The 22,909-nt window shown below is 46.9% G+C and overlaps 2 protein-coding genes across 7 annotated transcripts in view; both read right to left on the bottom strand.

Annotated features, from left to right (window-relative positions):
- Window positions 1-7,385, bottom strand: part of SLC22A14 (solute carrier family 22 member 14) — a 130,175-nt gene extending 122,790 nt beyond the window's left edge. For all 6 annotated transcript variants that reach the window (XR_013760050.1, XM_079116252.1, XM_079116253.1 and 3 more), the window contains exon 1: window positions 6,661-7,385. The gene's annotated coding sequence lies outside the window, so the exon portion shown is untranslated. The remainder of the gene's footprint in view (window positions 1-6,660) is intronic.
- A 3,907-nt stretch (window positions 7,386-11,292) lies between these two features.
- Window positions 11,293-21,881, bottom strand: SLC22A13 (solute carrier family 22 member 13). Its single transcript, XM_079116550.1, has 10 exons — window positions 21,451-21,881; window positions 14,845-14,948; window positions 14,442-14,596; window positions 14,099-14,267; window positions 13,762-13,882; window positions 13,577-13,671; window positions 13,131-13,345; window positions 12,834-12,942; window positions 12,107-12,322; window positions 11,293-11,861 (listed from the first exon to the last, which is right to left on the bottom strand). The coding sequence occupies exons 1-10, from the start codon at window positions 21,826-21,828 to the stop codon at window positions 11,768-11,770; spliced, it is 1,656 nt and encodes a 551-aa protein (XP_078972676.1). The 5' UTR covers window positions 21,829-21,881; the 3' UTR covers window positions 11,293-11,767.
- Window positions 21,882-22,909: the final 1,028 nt, after the last annotated feature.

Raw genomic sequence — 22,909 nt, 5'->3', positions numbered from 1 at the left:
CACAGAAGAAAATAATAAAAAATTTTATAGCAAAAAACTTGGCAATATCACCTCAACCAAGGGATCAAAATTAAAAACCACCAGGAACAGAACAACAGCTGATACACTTAGTCTTCGTAGGATGCACTAAGGATGCACATCTCTTCTGAGGAACTCTTACCAACTATGCATAACCTTAAATTAATTGTGAGAAAACACCAAAGAAATTTGGGCATTCTACAAAATTGCTGGCCATTATTTTTCAAAAGTGCCAAAGCAAAAAAGATGAAGGCTGAAGACTTTTGAGGTTGGAGGACATTAAGACATGGTAACTGGCTTCAGAGGTGTGAGACCCTGACTGGTCAAATGCAAGTAAAATCTGTGGATTATTTAATAGTTTCAGGTGAATGTTAATTTCCTGGTAGAGATCACTAAGATGCTAACCTTAAGGGAAGCTGAGTATAGGATAATGAGAATTCTATGTACATTTTTGACAACTCTTTATAACTCTAAATATTATTTCATACTAACGAGATTTTTTAAAACAGGGAAAACCAAAAAAAGACATCATTTATAATACTAAAATATACATTAAGAACAAACCTAATAAGATATATGCAAGACACCCATGGGGATGGTTTATTAACAAAAACCAAAATAAGTGTTGGTGAGGATGTAGAGAAATTAGAACCTGTGTGCACTGCTGGTAGAAATGTAAAATGGTGCAGCCACTGCAGAAAAGCAATATGATAATTCCCAACAGTATGAAAGAGAGTTTCCAATCAGTCCAACAATCTTCTGGGAATAGACACAAAAGACTAGAAAGCAAGACTCAAACTGATATTTGCACACTCATGTCCATAGTGGCCTCATTCACAACAGCCCGCTGGTGGAAACAACTCAGCTGTCCATTATCAGGTGCACAGATAAACAAAATGTGGTGTATACATACCATGGAATATTACTCAGTCTTAAAAAAAAAGTTAAATCCTGATATCTGCTACCATAGGGATGAAACTGGAAAAGACATTTGCAAAGTGAAATAAGCCAATCACAAAGAGACACAACACCACATGATTCCACCTCCATGAAGTACTTTTAGTAATTAAATTTATAGAGACAGAAAGGAGAACGTGACTGTCAGGGGCAGGAGGAGGAGGAAAGGAGAATCATGTTCAATGGTACAGGTCTTCAGTGGAGGAGAATGAAATCGTTCTGGAGATGGTGGTGGTAATGTCTGCAGAGCAAGGTGAATGTACTTCCTGCCACCAAACTGCACATTTAAATGGTTAAGGTGGTAAATTTTATGCTGTGTACTTTTTACTACAATTTTAGAAAATGGCTTAAAATATGTGTAAGACTGTGAGTATAAAATAAAACTTACAGAAATGTGATAAAGAAGAAAAATAAATGAAAAGATAGCTGATGGGCATGAACAAAAGCTGTCGATTCTTCCCTTTTTTGATCTACAGATTCACTAAAACTTCAGTCAAAACCCTAAATGTATTTTTCATTAAATAACTTGGCAAGATGTTCCTAAAATTTATATGGAAAAAAAAGGGTATAAATACCTAAGAGAATTCTACTGAATAGTAAAGAGGAATGATTTGCATCATTATCTAAATAATTAAAATTTGTTAAAAAGTTATATTAATTATAGACACGGTGGTATTAACCGAGGACTACTAAAGAGAAAGCCTAGAAATATAACTTTGCAAAGTTTCAATATATGAAACAGAGAAAGTGGCATGACAGATATAAATAAGTAAAATAAAATAAAAATAATTAAAATTAGATTTTTCACTTCATAAAATTCCCAGTCCTATTAAGGGCTTAAGTTTTAAGACAAAGACTTTCAGTAGAAAACACAGAGAAATGTATTTCTAACTTTTGGATGAGGAAAGTTTTTTTTAAATCAGAACACAAAGTTATGCTATTTTATGCTAACGATAAAATTTAAAAATAAATCCAACTACTTAAAAAGTAGAAAAAAACAAGCCTCAACTGGGAGAAGATATTTATACACACACGAACTAAAAAGGATGGGGATCAAGAATACGTAAAGAACCCCCACAAATCAATAAGAAGATGATAGTAAAATGGGCAAGAGCCATGAACAGGCATTTCAAGAAGAGGAAGCTTGTGTGACCCACAAACTTAGAAAGAGATGCTCAGCCTCTTTAATAATGAGGGGGTAAGCAAATCCATAAGATTTTTTTCCATAAGATTTTTATACTTATTTGACTGAGAAAACCTGAGAGGTTTGATAATTCTGACTAATGGAATATATCTGTCACTCACAAGAATGAAAATATCCACGACACACTCAAATAAGGGGGTGGGAGAAAGAGCTCAAATGCCCATCAACAGCAGGCCTACACTGCGATGTCTTAAGGCAGTGACATACAGCAGTGAAAATCAATCAACTTCAGCTCCATCTAGCAACATGGTGAGTCTAAAAACAAGTTGGGTGTTTGAGCTTTTAATAAAGTTCAAAAGCAAGTCAAACTACTTGTTGGTTAGGTATGCTTTGCAATAAACCTGCAAGTTTTTTGACAGCAAGGATGAAATGCAGGGTAATCGTCTCTTGGGGGAGACAGGGATAACTTGGAGAAGAGGTGGATTTAGTTATTAGTAATGCGCTGGTTCTTTGGTTCACAGGTGCACAAGGACCCTTTCCTAAAAGGCACATTCTCACCCTTTCTGCAGGACCTCTCACCCTCTGATGGAGATGGATGGAGGTGGCAGGGACACCCTGTGATTTAGGGTGTGCTTTGTCCTGTGAGATTCTGCCTGCTCCTCCTCACTGTCATTGTTTTCCAGTCTGAACTCATCTTCACGGTGACCTCGTTACTGGTTGCAGTTTTCATTAAGGGATTGTTTACTTCGTCTTTACTGCTAGGTATCAGGGTTTCCACTCGGGCTTCTTGGCATCCCAGATAACCCTTCTGTATCCATCATTGTGCACAGGGCTCTCTGTCCCCTGGGCTTGTGTCCAAGAACTAGGGCCAGTCCTATAACCTCTTGTACCTTATGTTCAGGTGTCCTCCAAAAGGAGCAAACTATTTCAGCCCACCGCTGTTTATGACGTGGGTATTTCCTTATGGTCGCCCCAGCACTGGGCTTTATAACTTGTATTGATTTGGGGGTCATTTCATAGGTATGATGGGACACCTTATCTCTACCATTGTGTTTCTTTTTATTCTGATGGAGGCCGAGCACCCACATTGTCAGGCCAGGTCCTCTGAAGGGACATCCTTCTATGTGTTCACACCTGCCCGATGCTCTGGCCTTTAGCAGAAACTCGTTTCCTGAGCACTGAACAAGACACGCTGAGACATACGTAGTTCAGATGATGAACTGAGGCATCTCTTCCAAGTTCTTCCTTTCATTTCTGTCAATCTCCCTGCAGACTCTGTATTCCAGAAAGTTTCTCCAGAAAGGTCTTTCAAGGAGGGTCTTGGCTCTTGCCTGGCTGGGGCTAGCACAGTGGTGGGGCCGGAGGGTGAGAAGCTGTAGGAACATCAAACTGCACACACCAAATCTCTCCCCTTAAGCCAGGTTCCTGAGGAGTGGCCCAGCCTGGTGGTCAGTCCTCATGTGGTCCTCACCTAGCATGTTCCCAAACTGCCCTGGTAGCTCCAGCTAGGGCTATGACCACTTTCAGAAGCCACGGTAAGCCCTGCACTCCACTCTGGGACAGAGTGGACAGGACTGGAGAAGAGCTTGCTCTCTGCTTAGGGAGAAGGGGTCAGGTGTGATTTTTGAACACAGGCTCAAGGACATATCCCTTTCCATCTTGGGGCCCTAGTTTCCTACCAGCCACACTAGAAGGCTGCCTCCCTCTCAGATGGTGATTCTGCTGTTCTATAATCCAAGCAAGAGGGCTCCAACTTGTTGCTTACTGGACAAATCCAGCCCACAGACACATGTCCTTTGGCTACTCCCTGTTGAGGCTTCTCTCTGTCTTACAGAGTGAACTAGCTGCCAACAGATTTCCCATAAATTCGGCATCTTCTTTTTGAATTTTGGTTAATGGGACAGCATTCCCACATGGCAAAGCTGATAGGGTCCACTTCTTTAGACTGAGGAGCCACTTTGCTCAGCATGGGTTGTGCTTCTTCTGATTTGTTGCAACAGGAGCCCCGGCAGCATCTGGCATCATTATCCCTTTTTACTGTCTACACCTCCTTCCTAGCCCCTGAGCCTGGGATCCCTCTCAATAGGAATAGAAGGGATACGAGAAGCAGAGAACACATGAGGAAGAGCATTCTTGGATGCGGAAATGGAGTTGGTTGACTGAGTTACTGGCCATGCCAAAGATGTCCACGTCCTAATCCCCAGAAACTATGATTACGTCCACTTACCTGACAAGGGAGACTGAAGCTGAAGATGAAATTAAGGTTACTAATCATTTGACTTTAAAAGAAAGAGATTATCCTGAGCCAAGTGAGCCCAATGTAATCTTGAGGTCCTTGAATGTGGAAGATGAGGCAGGAGGGTCAGAAGCAGAGAAAGGCAGCATTCAAAAGATTCGACTGGCCATTGCTAGCTTTGAAGATGGAAGGAGGCCACAAGCCAAGGAATGCAGCAGCCAGCTGAAGCTGGAAAAGGTCAGGAAACAGAGTCTCCCCAGGGTCTCCAGAAAGGAATGCAGCCCTGTAGACACCTTGACTGGAGAATCGTAAGGTATTCATGCATGTGAGAGTAGGCTGCAGCAGCCATAGGAAACCAAGGCACTGCGTGCACAGACAGAACTGGAGGGAGGGAGGAGGATGGGGTGACTGCCATAGAAACAGGGAGGGAATCTCTGCTCTCCTAACAGATTTGACTTCTAAACCAGACCCAGCTGTACCCGCCTCCCGCTCCAGGATCCCTTTCAGTGTTCCCTAGCACCACCTGAATACCCACAGAGGCTGACCATGTGCAAGACCCCAGAGCACTCTCTCCCTCTACTGAGGCCACCAGTCCTCGGCCAGGTGGGCAGGCCCCAGGCAAACGCCTCTCAACATACGAGCAAGGAAGCTGAGGCCTGGGAGAGGTACGGCCCGGAGGAACACTCCACCTGGGGCAGGAAATGGCCAGATGCCACGCCTGGGGACTCACGCTTTCTGTGAGGGCAGCCTGCTCTTTCCACAGACTCCCCACAGCCGAACAGGCCCAGGCAGGCTCCTGTCCACATCTGTGCTGAGAACATGGCCGCGCAACTGCCGGCTGTTATCATAATTGACACCCTCTGCCCCCTCCCGGGCCCTCCTCCCCAGAGATAGGAGCACAGCCAAAGCCAGGGCCCACCTGACCACAGTCCAGGCCCAGCCAGACCCTTGGAAGCAGAATCCTTGGGTTCCATTGGTGATTGGGGGGTGGTGGTGTCACAATGGGGTGGAGAGGGTGGGCTGGGAATGGTGAGAGCAGAATTCTACTTCAGGGGCACAACTGGCAGAGCCCCTAGGGACAGAATGGGACAAGGCCGGTTGTGCACATGAACCAGCTCTGTGCCTTTGTGCAAAGTGTTTCCTGTACCTGCAACATCCACCCTCCCATAAGGGCCCTACCTCCACTCAGGGAAATTCTCTCATCTTTCTAGGTACCACTCAGTTGTCAGCTGTCCTTCAAGCCTTCCTGATCCCACAGCTGGGAACGGCTTATCCCTGCCCCCTACGCCTCTGCTCTGTCTGACGCAGCCAACCAGCCTTGGTCGGAGCCACCTGCCTCTGACCCATCTCACCACGAGCCAGAGGCCTCCTCTGCCAGCTTGTGGGCCAGGGCTCCAGTCTTGGTGCTGAGTAGAGGTGGGGAATAAACATAGGGCCATTAGGAGGCAGATCCTGGAGGGAGACTGAAGAACTCTTGCTGAAGAAGAGAAAGCTTTATATCTCTGAACAGCCTAAGCCGAGAAGGACAGAGCCCCCACATGCCCTACAGCTCCTGGGTGCCACTCTGCTTCCTGAGGTTACAGTAACAGAGAGCTCTCTCCACCTCCCACTACCCAGGACAGGGCCCAGAGAGCTCCAGAGAGAAATGGGAACAGCAAGGGAGCCTTAGACTCAGGCCTGCCTGATTCCCTGATCAGCAAACACAGCTTGTACTCAGGATGCCGGCAAAACTGGAGCACCAAAATACATTGAAAAAACTTTTTGGAAGTATTTACTATATTTGAGAAAAGTCACAGAAATTTTAATCATGGGGAAACCTCCCTCCGGTGACTTTGAGGTTCACTCTGGCTTCAGTCTTCATGTGTTGAGGCAGGTTTTGCTACCCTCCCTCTTTCACCAGGTCTCCCTGATGTCTGTGGGGCACCTGATCAGCTGGTCCTAGTCCCCTTAGGTTCCTCTGAGTTCCCCAGTCTTAAGAACAGCACTGCTGGGGCCAAAGGGACCAAGCTGGTGTCACCTAGCTGTCATCCATGAGGCTGATGACTAGGGCAGAGAGTCCCCTTTGCACTGGTTATAAGAGACCACCTTGTCTTCTGGCCCAGTCTCTGGATAGAGAGAGCCCTAATGACAGAATTTTCTATCAACTCAGTGAGGCAGAGGTGTGTAATCCAAAGAAACATACTATTTATTACACATATGAGTTTATTTATACTAGCTACAGATGTTAATATATCTGTATTTAAAATTCATGAGGTCATTTCTTTCTCTTGATCAGAGACTGAGAAAATTAGTAATTTACACTCACCTGAGCTGAATACTCAGGATTGATGGTCACCATTACCTTAATCTCAAAGGAGGGAGGCAACCAGGCACCAGGGACCTCCACCTACACGGGAAAGGGAGGTCAGCACCAGGGAAGCCCTGGGCATGTGCTGGCTGCTTGGGAGCTGGACTCTTCCCAACCCTGATACAGATGACCATCAGGGCCTGTCCCAGGCCCCTCTGTAGGCAAGTGACCTGGACTCTCTGTCTGTTGGTGATCCTGGCTCGGTAGAGAACCATTGACTCATCTGGAGACCAGTGAGATCCGGAAAAACTCCAGAAGTTGAAGTTTCTCACCTCCTCGGAACTCAGGGGCAAAAGCAAATCCAATTCAGAGGTCCCCACAAACTTGCCTGATGTCTAGTACGCTCGCCTAAGATGGAGGTCAGAGAGAAGAGAGTCTGATGAGGAAAAGGCCCTACCTTCAGCAGCTCCCAGGCCTTGTGGTGTCGGAGGGGGAAGCAGAGGAAAGGGTCTTGCCCTCAGTGGGGTCACTGCCACCTCTGTGCAGGATGGTTCCTTCAGGTAGCCACAGGGAACAATGAGGTGGTGGGCAGTCCAGGGTACTGACACACAGTGGCCCCCTGTTTCTAAAAGGAGGAGAAGGTGCTTTCAACTAGGAAGTGGGGGATGGGAAGCACACCAGGTGGAGGTTAGAAACGGCCACTTTAGACGAAAGGTAAGCTAGCTAGGAAACCCTGGCAGGGAGGCTGGCGACCATGAATCCGTAGGGAAACAGACTTGCCCAGTATGTAACTCCCTAGCAAAGACCAGCGGTCTGGGGTACAGGGATAGAGCAGGCAAGCAATTGGGCTCGTATGCTGCTGGGGTTTTGCTAGTTGAATACAACCACAGGGTAAAAGAAAGTGTACGGCATTGGCAACAGAGATGGAAATGATCTCTCTCAAAGGGAATTAAAAGGTTGACTCCATCCTCTCATCTGAGTAGAGAGGATAGAGAGATGTGGGGAGAAAGTAAAGGGTCAACAGACCAGAGGGCCCAATGAGACCAAAGACAGTGTTATAGGGAGAATATTTGTGTGTTCCCCTGCTTCCAAATTCACATATAGAAGCCCTAACCCCCAATGTTGTAGTATTTGGAGATTGGAGCTTGGGGAGGTAATTAAGTTTAGATAAGTCATAAGGGTGGGACCCTCCTGATGAAATTAGTGGCCTCATGAAAAAAAAGAGAAATTTCTTTCCATGCACATGTACCCAAGAAAGGCCATGTGAGGGCATAGAGAGAAGGTAGCCATCTACAAGCCAGGAAGAGGACCCTCACCAGAACCTAACCATGCTGCACCCTGATTTCAGACTTCTAGCATCTAGAACTTTGAGAAAATAAATATGTTTTTAAGGCACTGTCTATGATATTTTGCTGTGGCAGCCCTAGATGATTAGGTCGGTTGAGAATAATGAAGCAGACTGACCAGGAGAGAATGCAGTGGCCAGAAGGCAAGATGTCGAGTTAGAGGGCCATTCATCTATTCATTTACACACCAGAAATATTTTTTTAAGAATTGGAGGTGGAGAGGGATTTCCCTAAGAGGATGGCAGGGCTGGAGGAGAAGGGATGACTGAAGCAGGCAGCAGAGTTTAAGATAAATGGGATTGTGTGATCTGGAGGTCAAGAGATAGGAGCAAGGGAGAGAAACAGGCTGCCACAAAGAGGGGGTTTACAAGGAGACAGGGGCATGATGGTGGAGAAGCAGTGGAGAGTGAAGAGCCCTTTTTATAGCTGTGAACAAGAAAAGGCAGGGGATGCAAAGTCTTCCAGGAAGGGCTGAAGATGCAGGGGCATCTGCTGGCAGTTCCAGAGACACAGCAGCATTGTTTGGATATGATGCATTCCTCAAAGACTTATATTGAAGGCCTTGTCCCCAGTGCAGCAATGTTCAGAGGCGAGAATTTGGGGAAGCCATTGGATTGACAGCTTTAATTTCATCAATGTATTTATCCATTGATGGATTTGTGATTTGATGGCATTATTGGGAGGTATTGGGAAATGGTGTGACCTAGTTGAAGAGAGTGAGTGCTTTGGGATGTGCCTTTGGGGACTATAGCTTGACCCGGCTGTTTCTTCTCTGCTTCTTGGCTGCCATCAGACAAGCATCTCTGTTCTGTCATGTGCTTCCCCTGCCATGATGCTCTGCCTTCCCACAAGCCCACAATTATGGGAACATGGGACTATGGACCTCTAAAACCATGAACCAAAAAATTTTTTCTCCTCTGAGCATCTTTTTCTCAAGTGTTTTGTCACAGTGATGAAAAGCTAACTAACATGTGCAAGTTGCGCCTATGGGTAGAACTAGATGAGGTGGAAGATAGGTTAGTGGGGACAGTGTCAAGGTAGAGGTGCAATTGTCTGGGGAAGTATGGGGACACCTTAGGTTTTGAATATGGAAGCAGAGAACACAAGATGAGTGGAATGGTGGTTTTAATCTGAGGTCCCCCTGACAAGGGCACATTGCTAGACTCCTTTGCTTTCCATGCCCCATCGGGGCTCCCAAGATTATAATCTTGGAGAATTAGTGCAAAGGGACCCATGAAATCAACCACTCTTTTTCTCTTTTAGGGGGGTGGTGATGGTGGTTGGTGGTGGAGCTAGGGATTGAACCCAGGGCCTCAGACATGCTAGCATTCTAAAATGGGAAGGCTGAGACCCACCATGGGAGGCTCCTGCCAGCAAGGCTGGAGATCCAAGTCCTGCACCAAACCCTACAAAGCCAACTGTAACATTGGTAGGTCCATTGCTAGCATGTTCCATAAATATGGGTTGTTCTGTGTTCAATAGCACCCTTTGGAGGACAGCCACAGTTTGGCACATGGCCACTGCTTAGCACAGTGAGATCCCCTTTCTGCTGTGCTCCTCAGGGCCAAGACGAGATCAGGCTACACATCTGCTTCCCTTAGAGTCCTACAAGTCTCAGCTACTGACCTCCCATCAGCAAATGGTGAAAGGTAAACATTTACTCATTAATCAGAATAAGCCATGGGATACTTGAATACTTGTAAATACATATAGAAAGATCTTTTATCTCCAACCACCCATAATTCCTAAAACAAACAAACAAACAAAAAAAGTCTTCAAATACCCCCCAAAGCAATAGGTGGAATCTTTGCATTTACACTTGTAAAGGGACAAAGGGTCCCTTTAAGGTTCTTCCAGGAATGACAAGCACTTTGCCTCAAAGGAAGCATGTGTCCAGAATCTTAGGGAAGGAAACTACCTGCAGTTCTGAAATAGTCCTTCCCTAATTCTATCCAGTTTTTTTTTTTTTTTTTCACCCTCACATTTTGGATATTTCAACCTGGGTGGCACATTGTGAAAAGGAAGACTTGTGTGTGTCCCTAAGAGGAGAGTTTTGCTTGGGATTTCATGAATTTGTATGCTATAGAAAGCTAAATAGAACATTTACCCATTACTTCAAAGCTGAGAACTGTATGAAATATCCATGTATTTGAAAGAGAGGTGCTGGACACTTCCATGCTGGATTCACAAAAAACTGGTCCATCACTGACCACCCCTTCAGGTTATAGAAGTAAAGGTAAGTGTGAGGGAGGAAGTTTCTGGAAGAACCTGTCATGGTTCGGAAATGGTTTCAGTACCATCCCCACTGAGGGTTCGTGTGTTGGAATCTTGGTCCAAAGTATGGCAATATGAGAGGTGGCAGGACCTTCAAGAGATGGGGCCTAGTGGCCCCTCCCCAGTTTCTGGTTTGTGATGTGATCTCTCACTCTCCCCCACCCTGCCACCACTGTGATGCCATCTACCATGAAGTCGTTACCAGATCCAAGCAGATACTGACATAATGCCCTTGAACCTCCAGAACTGTGAGCTCAATAAATTTATTTTCTTTATAAAGTTACCCAATCTCAGGTATCTCATTATAGTAATGAAAAGACACTAATATAGAACCCTTCTTAGGGATAGGGGTGCCTATGACAAAGAAAACTAAAATCTTCTGCCTGTTGGTAGGTGAGTTGGAACAAGGGTTGAGGGAAATAGATGAGCAAGCTCTTTTTCCACCACTTGGTGACACAATGATACATAGTGTTCTTATGGGTCAAACAGATTCTGGGGAAGAACCTGACTTGAAGCAGCTTGCTAGGAGTCCGCTACCCAAGAAAGTGGTCTTTTAAAGTTAGGCGATGCCAGCAGTAACACTATAAGGAACAATGCTGGGGTGGGAACTAAAGAGGGGTCTAAAGAGGTCAGTTATGAGGAGGTCACTCATATTAAGGAACAACACAGTGGCCCAGAGAAGATCTCTGACAGGCTCATGAATATGGTCCCTTGGAAGAACCAGAGGTAAGAAGCCTGTCAAAATGTACTGGAAGATCAGTGAAAGCCTGGAAAGAATGACCAGTGGCCAGGTAAAAAGACCTCTGTCCTTTTCCCTTCCCTGCCTTGGCCCTGAAGGAACCAGAAGCAGCAGAGCACAATGGGTTAGCGCAGAGCCATTTTTCCTCCCTCCCTTGTGCTCATCCCTGAGCCAATGTAGGTTAGGTGAGAGCTGAGTGTAGGGCAAGGGATGGGGCATCTTCAAAGAGAATGCAGGATAGTCTTCTCTTAGCAGGATCAAACGTCCTCACACCTTAGCCAGAGGAGCCTGGTCCAGCCACTGGGAGAAACTACAACCTTCTCTTCATCCACAGCCCTTTATCTACCTGCCAGGTAGAGTCCATAACTTCAAAATGTATTTCTTCTCCAGTTGGTCCCACTACTCAGGAAGGCCCTACCTAGTGCTCTGCTCTGGGTTTGACTATGTTTGGGGGGCAGAGCTACTCCAGATTGAGGGGACCAGGGATGCCATAGCACCACAAACTATCAGAAAACAAACGAAGCCCATGACACACCTAAGACCCTACCCAGGGCATTGGGAGTGGGACTTTGGGAATGAGAGAGGAGAAGGAAGGAGGAGTCCTGTCCCAGTGGCTTCCAGGATTGGACTCAGCAGTGGCAGGGGCTGGGGCCATGTTATGGTGTGCTGCCTCTATAAACAAGGCTGATCTGTAATGGTCGTGGGGACACAAGGGAATGTGTAGGCAGTTCCCTGCTGCTGGTGGTCTGATTCTTAGAGACCACAATTAGAAGCATGTGCTGCTCACAGTGGTCACCCCTGGACTAGAAGTTCTTCCCGTGGCCTCCATTTCTTTTTCTGGGGGCATTGCCACCAGGGACCTGCAGGGAACAGAAGGCAGTCATTGGTTGTCCAGAAATTGGTCCCATGGCATAATCCCTCACCATCTCCCTTCTGAAAGTAGGGGAAATCTGACCCAAAGTCAGTAAGATGTCTGGTTCCACAGGGACCCAGCTTGGCCTCTAAGCAATGATGGACTAATGGTGAGGAGGAGGTCTAGTCTCTGGCAGAGGGGCCTCTGATGTGGGGCCCAGGTCCTGGGCTTCAGAGTAAGCAAGCTGCTCACCGTGTGTGGAGCCCCTGATCCAGTTCCTGGATGGTGTCCTTCAGAGCCTGGCCACGTGTCTCTGGCAGTAGAATACAGAGTATTCCTGCCCCGATGGGGAAGCTGCCATAGATGAGCATAGGGAGTCCCTTATAGTACTCGCCCAGCAGGACCACAAGTGGTGTGATGATGCCACCCAATCTTGAGAAGATGCTCACCAGTCCCATGCCTGTTTGTCTGGGGGAAGGCCAGTACAAGTTGAGCAGAACCAGCCTCAACCTGGAGTCACAGCACAGCTCCACCTCCAGACCCCTTATGGTGACACGCCCCCCCCAAAGGCCAGCAGGGTCTCCAGTCTCCTCTGGCCTATCCAGCACTCCTGCCCCTACATGCACCTCCCACCTCCAGGCCTCCCTGTCTGCCTGCTCCCTGTCTAACCTGCCCCATCTAAGGTCAAAGTCTGTGACTGCCCACCACCTCTCCCCTTATCAGAGTGTTCCTTCTCCTGGGTCATTCATTCTGAGACTGCCCATATTCCTGTCCCAACAAGGTCAGGCCATGGCCTATATCCATGTCTGTCTTCCACCAGCCTGGAGACATCTTGGGAGCTTGTACTACAGTTCTAGTTGTCAGGGCCCCAGAATCAGTCTCATTAACTATCTGTGGACTGGTAATGAGGGTAGCAGAGGACTGGCCAAAATCAGGGCCCTAGAAGCAGAAGAGCAAGAGTCATACCAGCAGCTCTTACCGGACAACTGTGGGAAAGAGCTCAACAGTGTACAAGTAGGAGATGGTAAAGCCAGCAGAAGTGGCGAACTTCCCCACCACAGCCAGCGTGGTGACTACCAAGGGCAGATCTGCAGGAAGATGCTGGTCAACCACATGGAAGGTAAGCCGCCCACTCCCTAGGCCCTGCCCACCCAAACTCCTCACCTCTTCTGTACCCAAACCCGGGGGAAGCCTATACTCCTGAGAGGGGAGTGATGGCCCTTGGTCCAGCCCCTTCAGCAGGGGTGGGGGAGGGAGGGAAATGGCCAGCTCATACCTTCTGGGATAAAGATGATAATGATACACATGAGGCCACCCAGAATCAGAGTCCCCATCTGACTCCACTTGCGGCCAAACTTCTCCATCATGAAGATGCTGAGAAGACGGGCAGGTACCTCGATGGCTCCAAATATTAGCTGTGTCAGGTAGATGTCCAGGCCAAAGTCTCCCACTTGGAGGCTGAGGCCATAGTACCCCAGACTGTCCACAAACCTATAAGGCATCCAAGGGTCCCTGTCACAGTTGGTGTGTAACACCATCACACCCAGAGGAAGAACCTGCCTTGGTCAGTGTCACAAAAGGAGACACTGGCACGCTAGGGACAGAGCACCCAACCTGAGAGCCATCATCCCACTACTCTCCTGACACAAAGGGAAGTGGCCAAGGAAGGGGCTGTGCTTTGGCACTGTCCTCAGGGAAGTGCATGAATACTGGACAACTCACCAGACACAGATGAGAATCAGGGTCACCTTCCGGAGATGGGGGTGTCTAAAAAGATCCAAGGCATTCCCTGAGGAGGCTGTCTTTTCTGGGGCCAACTGGAAGGAGAAGCAGAGTGAGGGGTCATGCAGAGGCTCTGTGGGGGTCAGCTTTAGGGACAGGGTCAAGCCCTGGCCTGCTGGAAGTACCTGGTTTAGGAACTCCAGGGAGATTTTCCGCCTGTTGACTGAGGCTGCCTTCTGGACCAGTTGTCTGGCTTCCTCTATCCTTCCCTGGGTGAGGAGCCACCGAGCAGATTCTGGCAGAGCCCTGTTGACCAGAAGCAGCTGTGACCTTGGGGTCTGAAGTCCTGTGGAGCTCTCCCAGCCCTTCCAGTACACGGGGAACCACACACCTGCACACTTAAGAGACTCCCACTCCCAGACTAGCCTCTGACTGCCCCCATGAGGTAAGTGTGAGCACTGCTCCCCCCCACAAAGCATAGCCAGCCTAGGGGTGGTTTGCTCCTGGCAAGTGGCTCCTCACCAGATGTAGAAGAAGAGCAGCAACATAGGTGCAGCACCAGCAATCTGCAGGAGCCTCCAGTTGCGGACACCATATGCAAGTCCAGCTAGCACCATTTGCCCAAAGGCGAAAGTGACCTGAGTCAGGATCACAGCCCGAGTCCTCCATGAGGGGCTCACCCACTCTGAAACTGTGGGGACAGAAAGGCTGAGGCTGAACCTCACCCTGCCCATTCACTCCCTGCTACTCCCCAGATGCCACCAGTCAGCATGGGGGCCTCAGTCCCTCCATGAGAAGCTCCACGGGCACTGCCTCAGGTATGGGATGCCTACAAGACCCCCACAGGCAGGGCCCAGAGACTTACTCAGGACAACGGTGCTTAAGATAAATCCTGAGATAGCAGTAGCCACAACAAAGCGCAGGGCCATGTATAACTCAAAGCTGGGCACAAAGGCGGTGACTAGGCCCACGACGGTAGTCAGGAGCAGCTGTACCAGGAGAGATGTTTTGCGGCCAATCCTGAGGTAAAAAAGCACAGCTCTGTGTGAGGAGGGAAGGGAACTGATAGGAAGCAGAGGAAACCCCGCAGGCCAGACCTGGGCTGTCTGAGGGAGAAGACACGGCCTTTCTCTGGGAGCCCCATTGGAGGGTGGAAGAAAACAGGCCTTTTCCCGGAGGCCAGCATGAGGGGCACAAGGGGAAACTTGGGCCTGTACCAGAAACCTAAGAGCATGCTAGGCCAGGGGAGAGCTGGTCAGGATTCATACCAGTCACAGAGGGGCCCAAAGACGAGGGCCCCAACGAGGAGTCCGGACATGAACACCGACTGCGAAGTCTCCTTCAGGTGCTTCCGATGGCACACCAGGTTGAACTGAGGCAACCACAGGCAGATGTGAGTGTGGGGGAAGTACTGAGGGCAAGTCCTTCACCACCTAGCCCGCAACAGAGCTCTTAGGGCTCATGCCTATGGTTTCCAAACTGTGTTCCAAGGCACGCCAGGGCACCACAGTGAACTCACTGGGCACAGCACAGTATATTTAAAGGGAAATAAATACAGTGATATTTAAAATCTGTCTGACATCACACAAACTACTAGCCAAGGATAGTCTATGCTTCAACTTATCTTCTCATCTTAATCTCTGCGAAGTCCTGTTTCAGGCAGCAACTGTGAAAAAAAAGCAAACCGTGTACAAATCAGCATGGAACTGGAAATGGACCTAGCAGTGTCCAAGGGCTGCGAAGTGCCCAAGGTGTGCTCAGGGGCCACACACGTTCCATTAGTGAGCTGTTGCATGACTGATGTGATCCTGCAATACGTATAATCAGAAAAATGAGAGATTACCCTCTATTTATCTATGATCTATCAAAGTGTCTACATGCATTCTCCAGTCATGTACAACAAATTAGAACAAAAAAAAATTTTTTTAATTTTTAAAAAAAGGATTAAATAAAATGTTTTTCTCTTTCAATTTATGTGTACTACGTGTACTATTCTTTAAAACAACTAGTAAATTGTCAGGACATAAACACGTATTATGCTTTGGCAGTAACAATACATAGAACTATAAGCTATTTCTTTTAGACTAAGGGTGCCATATAAAATTCCTGACACACTAAGGATTTAAAATTTGAGCATCTATGACAGTCCACTGATGGCTCATCCTGACAGGAAGGGTCTCTTCCCCTCAGCTCAGACATCCTTGCGACCCACTTGGCCCTCTCCAAATTTTCCCATCTGGTTTCAAAATCTCCCTGAAACACTCACCAATCACAGGCAATCAGAATCCTAAGGAGCATTCACACACACCTTCTGTTTGGAACAGAGGAGCATGCACACAGAGTGGGAGAAGGTGGGAGCGGGGGTGGGAGAGTATATCTGTGCAAAAGATGCCAATCCACCTGGAGGCTTAGAGACAGCCTGATCCACAGTCTAGGAAATGAAGTGGAAAAAATATGTGGATCCACCCAGCTCTGCACACATGTCCACTGTATGTGCACATGCAGTACACATGACTGCCTCAGGGGGGTTCTGCACCCCTTGCACACGACTCAGCCTCATACATGATTGCCTCAGATAATTGGCACAACTGTCATGGATTTATTATTATTTTCCCCTGAGGGAGGGGAGGTTAGCAGCTAATCCCAGGTCCCACAGTTGCATGGTATCTGGTGGAATCGACACATCTCTATTGCCCTAGACAGGGAACGAAACTGAGTAAAGTCTAAGAGAATGTTTGCTGAAAATGAGCAAATGAACTAAGGCCAACACCTAGCTAACTAGTCAATCACCATCAGTTAAATAAACTTTAGCAAGAAATTAGCTAATCCAGGAGTTACCATTGTGCTCATACTTCTGTTCTCAAGGACAACTGTTAATTTTTAAGGACTTTCAGTATGTGTCAAATGATTAACTGATTACCCCTGAGAATGACGTGGGATAGGACAGGACTCTTAACTGTTGTTCCATCTTGTTTGGTTTTTGTCTAGCAACTGCAGATTGTCCTTGTAGTAAAATACCGTTTAAAATAAATAAAGGCTTATTATCACCAGAACTGAGTGGCTTTGTGTGACCTTGAGCTTATTAGCCTATGTATCTGTGTCTTGGTTTCCCACCAGTACAAAAATGGTGATAAAATCCACTATATAGTATCATCTGATTGGATTAAAGGAACTAACAGGTGCTTCCTTAATGTGACCTGCTCAGCTTGGTGGATGTTACACAGGTGATGTCAGCTAGGCTGGCTGCACTGGCCCTGTGCTCATGAGGCTCTCAGGGCTACAGTGCTCACTGGCATGAATGTCAAGCAATGGGGGTCTTCCAAGTCTGGCACCCCTGGTCAGACTCATTACCTCCCTGTAGTTTATACCCCTTATGTCATTCAATCCTCACTCCAACCCCAGGAAGGCTTATTCCATTGTTCAGCAACTGAGACTGAGTCTTGGAGAGGTGCCAAGGTAAACCAAACTCATGTGGCATCCTCATTTTGCAGATGGCAAGGAGATGAAGAGGGATGCACTTGGGATGCCAGTCATCCACCTCCCTAACACCAACAGTGTTGGTTCTATTCAGGGACAGCCATAGTGGCCTGCAGAATTCCACCCTCATTTCTTAGAGCACATCCTACCACATCTCTCTTCCTTCTTCTAAAACCCTCAGTGGTCCTCTTTGATCTCTAGTAGAAAGCCCACATTCTTTAGCACTCTCCCTATGACCCTATGAGAATTGGCTCTTATCTATTTCCAAACATCTTTTATGTCAGTGTTCCTCAAATATGCCAGACATTTTCATGCCTCCAGACCCTAAAAATTACCTTCTCTCTGCTTCTCCTCCTTTGCCATTCCAACCTCGTCCTCAATCCCAGAACAGATGATGCAATTGCTGCTATTCATTGACAGTCTGTTTCCCTCCCCTTCAGAGTTCTATATGGACAGGGCCATGAGTCACCTTTTCCTTTTACCAAGGATGGGCACCCAGGAAATGTTGCACTGATAAGTTGAGAAATAGAAACGTACTATGACCTTCAAGGGCATGTATCCTTAAGGAAATGTTCTTTCTTTTCAGATTAGTGTGTTTTTTTATTTTGGCTTGAGTATGAAACTACTGGTTATACTAAGGACATTTGGGGTGTCCACTTGGATAGGACCTTCTGCATCAGTGTGCAGAGCTCCTCCTTATAGATTTTTTAAAAAAGCAGAAGCAGAAGATCTCATTCCAAGGGAGCTCTGCTCTGGAACTGAGTTTGGATTGTCCTGTGGCACAGGTCACAAAGTCCCAAAGTTATATATTTCCTTGAGAGTCACAGTTCTTGGGAGGGTGGAAGTGGGAGGAAGAGTGCCCAAGAAAGTAAGAGGTCCAAGGCCCAACCCAGTCAGCATGGACTAGGTTGCTGACTGAGGCCAAATAGAAGCTCTGAGAGCTGCCAATAAGCCAGTGGAGAAGTTGAGGTAAGCTTCAAGTTAGTGTGTGTTGGACCAAGGGGATACAAAACAATTTCAATGATGGAGACAACTGAATGTATTGCTGTGAGCAGTGATACCATTGGTAAAACTTGACTACTAGTATTCAATACATCCAACAAATCTCCACCTGAGTGTGTGCTGTTTTTGAAAACTATGTAGTCACAAGATTGGTGGAGAGTCATAGACTCTTGACTTTTTGACACTGTAGGACAAGCAGAGTATGAGAGATTATGGCAATTGAGCATCCACAAATGAACGTATTTCTTCTCCTGTTTTCAGGAGTCTCTGACCTTACTAGAAGTGAAAGAAAATGGGATGCCTGAGATAATGCACCATGTCCAGTGATGACTATCTTGCTTGTTGAGACACAGATTGATCTCAGAGATGACCCCTCTCCTATTGAGAAACTTGCCAAGAGCAAACAGAAGCCTACCATTCCAGAAACTGCTGAAAAGCTGTCCTTGACCAAAGGGCTATCAAGGGGGGTATTCTATACACACATGAAAAGGTCTAATGAATGTGTTAGAGTAATATTAGTTGCCCTGGAGCCTCTATAGCTGAACAAGAGCTTCAGGTGTGTGCTGCCATTTATTAATATATTCCTAATGTTAGTCAATTTTCCATCTGCTATGACAAAATACCTGAGAAAATCAACTTAAAGGAGGAAAGATTCATTTTGGCTCATGGTTTCAGTCCATAGTCACTTGGACTCATTGCTGTGGGCTTGTAGTGAGACAGAATGTCCTGACAGGGGCCATGTGGTAGAGCAAACTCTCTTAACTTCCTGGTCCTAAGGGCATGCCCCCAAGGAGGCACTCCCTTCTACTAGGGCCCACTTCCTACAGTTTGTACCACTCTCCAGGAGTCCATTTGGCTATGAATACACCAATGAACTATCCATTAATGAGTTTGGAACCCTGGTGATCCAATCACTTCCCAAAGTTCCACCTCTGAACATCACTACTTTAAGGATCAGGCCTTCAAAGCCTATGGGGGACATTTCTAGATCCAAACTATAACATTCCTTGACAGTTGCCTTTTCTTTCCACCCTTGAGTAGAGCCAGTGTTTGATGAAACTCATGACTATAACTTTCAAGGAAATTTGTCATTTGCTAGGTTTTTCAAAGGGGAAGTTAATTTTTAACTTCTTTCACTGATAAACGATCGCACCTTTTGAGACACACCAAATGGATGGTGTTCATAACTTAAAACAATCGTTACCTGTTGGTGGTCTTATATGCTTAGTGTAGATATACAGTCCAATAGTGGGTGATATGATGCTCCTAACACCCAGCTGAAGGCCTGGGACAGAGGAAGGACACAAGTGTTTCCAGAGAACAGTTCTGTGGGAGGAACTGCATCCTCTTTTACCTTGGGAGGATGCAGGTCTGTAGCACTGAGAAGCCAGAAGTGGGTGGGTTTAGGGAGAATACTTGACATATGGGGGCAGACAGGGAAATCCCCACATGTCTGCTTTATACATGAGGAACCCTAGGGTAGCCAGATGGGGCTCTCTAGTTTCATAGACATCATGGAAAGAGTCTTATGAAGGTTTTTCATAAGTAGATTAACAAGGATTTTATCAGTTTATTTTGATTACAGTTTCCAATTGTTTTCAATGTTCATGTTATCTTTTCTACCTTCCCCAAATCCTAATTTTAAAGCTCACTTGGTGTTGACAAATGTGTCAGTTATTTATATGGGCACTCTGTTTAAACAAACAGCAACAAAGGTGCAAATCCTTGAAAATACCCCATGCCATTCACATATCCCTGCTACCCTTATTCCAAACACACAAAGTTACCTACTCCTTGAAAACCACCTCTTTCTGATTGCTATTCTGTCTGCAAAGGACTTTCATCTTCTCTGTCAACATTTTTGAGCATCTTGTTGCCCAGCTCACATTACCAGTTCATTTAGGAAGTTGTCTACAGGAGAAAGCAAATTCTGGGCCTCAGAGGCCACCCAGCCCTTTATTCCTGCACAAGGGGTCCAGATCTTCCCTGACCACCCGGCGTCCTTGGAGAAGGGAAACAGGGGGCTGCCTTCTCTGTTTCCTACAGTTAATACTCAGTGGGCTTTGGCTGGATGAAGTTGCATGAATAATCTAATATAGGCTGTGAACAAGGGAGAGAATGGGCTCAGAGTAATATAAAAGATTTTGTGGGCTTTAAGGATTCTGATATTTGACCAGGTGGACAGAGGGTTTATGAGGACCTGAAGTTACACCCACAACCTTTGAGGGCTAGTGAAGGCCAGAATCCACCACAGGGGTGGTGCTGGGGGGTGGTCAAGATACCAGTAAGGGTCTGACCAGCTAGGCTGAGCTAGATACAGAGACTGGGAGAGTCCCCGGGCCACTTTGTTCCTGTGAGTGGGACAGGCAGGACCCACCTTGAAGCTGCCAGGGTTCTGGAGTTTAAAAAGTGAATGTTTGACTTTGGTTAAAACATTGGTTTTGAAAGTCTCTAAAAGTGAATATTTTTTCAAATATGTGTGTGTGGTGGGAGAGTAAATGTTTAATCTCTGGGCTCCAGATTTACAATCAACAACCTCAACAACTTATGCCTCTCAGGTTTCTGGACTGTCCATGCCAGGTCCTGCTGCTGCAGGGATCAGCACAGCAGGAGTTCAGCATCGGGGGAGGCAGCTCCATGCTTGGCTCACTGTGTTGCCATCACCAAGTCACCTCCTCACTCTGTGTCTAAACCTTACCACCTGGGAAGCCACAACAGCAAGGAGCTAGAGGCTTTTGAAGGCCTCTCTTACTCAGAAGTGGCTAAAGGGAGGAAATCTTTCTGTACATGGACCCCAGTCTCTCCTAAGAGAATGAAGTCAGTAAGAGCAAGTGCTTAATTATCCACAGGACAAGTCTTAGAGCCCAGAGTGTTCTCCAGCTTCCCAGAGGCTGGGATGTACAGAGGGAGGCTGGAAAGTAGGAAGCCCAAGTCAAGCAAGCAGGATGGAGAAAAAGTGGACAGGGAAAGCAACAGCCTGAGAGTTAGGAAAGCACAGGACAGGTCATCAGGCAGACGTGCAGGGGTGGACAGAAAGACAAGGGGAAAAGAGACAGTTGGGAACACTGGGTAGAGAGAAGCAGCATGAGAGCAGGAAAACAGAGGACAGGCTTAAAGGCAGGCCACTGGGCAGACAGACAGAGGGACAAGGCAGGACAGAGAAAGAAACAAAAGGACAGGCAAACCTTATATAGGAAAAATAGAGAGGTGGATGGACCAACAGGCAGAAAAAGAGGATGACTGGCAAAAGGTAAAACAGGCATACGCATGGTCAGCCATACAGGCACAGGAACAGTTACAGAGACAGCAACAAGCCAGGACTGAAGGCACCGGGACAGGCAGAGGGACCAATGGACCCAAAACAAGTGGACAGATAGGCAAAAGGCCAGCAGTACCTCATTCATCAGGGATTGGGGCCTGTCCTCAGGATAGTGCCAGCTGGTCTCACAAGGTTGTGTCTCATTGAAGCGGTGGCTGAGGACGTCCTCCAGGCTGGCGTTATTGGGGGGTGGCCGGAACATGAGGCAGGACTCAGGTCTGCCCTCAGCATCCAAAGGCACACTCAGTGCCAACTGCTCAGCTACACTCAGGTTGAGTGTGTGGTTCTTGACCCAAGCCACTGAACAGTAGTGGGTCTCATCCAGGACCATGAAGGCCTGGCAAAATATGTAGAAGGGAGACAGGAAATTGGGAATACTCGTCAGGATCGTTAACTGTATCTGGAAGCGACCAAAGTCACCTATTTCAGCTAGAACCTGGGCAAATTGAGCCATGACTGCTAGTCACCAGTCCTCAGGTAACTCTGGAGATTAGCTCTAGGGTGCTTGTTCCTCTGGACAGTGGTAACAACTGCATTAATGTTTAATCCAGCCTTGCCTAGATCCACCTGTCACACAGCTCCCTAGTTGTGATCTGAGAAGAGTAGAACGTAATAAAAAAAAAAAAAAAAAAAAAAAAAAAAATCATCCAGTCCAGCTTGTAGCCTCTGAGGCTATTTTATTTACTGCAAGCAGGCATCAAAAGAGGAATCAAGAGCAGCTTCTTGGGCCCTGAGCTTTAGCCAAACATTAATACAGCTTACAGTAGCCAATCCCACCCCATCTCCAATTGCAACACCCTAAACCACCAGCTCAATATCTCCATTTGCTGAAGAATCCAAATTCTGAGACAACTGTCTCTGAGAAACAGAACAGAAGGCTGGTCGGTCCCTAGAGCCACTTTGCTCATGAGCCCCTTGGGTGGTGACATTAGGCTGTGTAGGATAAGTCAGGAGGACAGCAAGAAATCAGCCTGGGGATCTCCTGGGGATTGCAGAAGTAGTGGTGTTTGGTGCCATGTTATGTTGGGGTAAAGGGCACATAGTGACTTCTGGATTGGACATGTGGATGGATTCTTAAAGCCTCTCTTGAAGTATGCATGTCTTTTGGTAATAGAAGCAGCAATGCACCTTACCTGCAGTAAGAAAAATGGAAATGGAAATCGAAACGACTTTCTCCCACTTCTCAGAACCTAGACCCCTGTGTGGTCCAAAGAATGATATTCAAGGACATTCACTGCTCTAGTGAAAGTACAAGATTGGTGAGAACTTAATGTCCAGGACCAAGAACTGAATAGACAGTGAGCATGTCTGTACTGAGGCATTCTAGGCACCTCAGAGGAACCAAGCTCCTGTCTGCACTGATGAAGAGCTCCAAATTAAGGATCGAATGTGTGAGAGAAGTACAGTGAGAGGATGTCCCCAACACATGAATTTCATGACCATGTGCTCTTGGTGCACTTTGTTTCCTGTGAAGCCTGTTCCTGCATCAGAAGTGTGCTACAAAGCATGCCCTGCTGATGGACATGGCATTCCAT

This window comes from Sciurus vulgaris (assembly GCF_902686455.1).
Source record: "Sciurus vulgaris genome assembly, chromosome: 16".
Classification (NCBI taxonomy): Eukaryota; Metazoa; Chordata; class Mammalia; order Rodentia; family Sciuridae; genus Sciurus; species Sciurus vulgaris.
This window is presented reverse-complemented; position numbering and strand designations above follow the sequence as displayed.

Excerpts from the sequence above, each read along its gene's own strand:
- SLC22A13 (XM_079116550.1), bottom strand. The coding sequence starts at position 21,828 with ATGGCTCAATTTGCCCAGGTTCTAGCTGAAATAGGTGACTTTGGTCGC. Across the intron at positions 14,597-14,844 it reads TTTGGGCCCCTCTGTGACTG|GATTGGCCGCAAAACATCTC; the intron begins GTATGAATCCTG and ends TTTTTACCTCAG. Across the intron at positions 13,346-13,576 it reads CTGATTCTCATCTGTGTCTG|GTTTGTGGACAGTCTGGGGT; the intron begins GTGAGTTGTCCA and ends GATGCCTTATAG.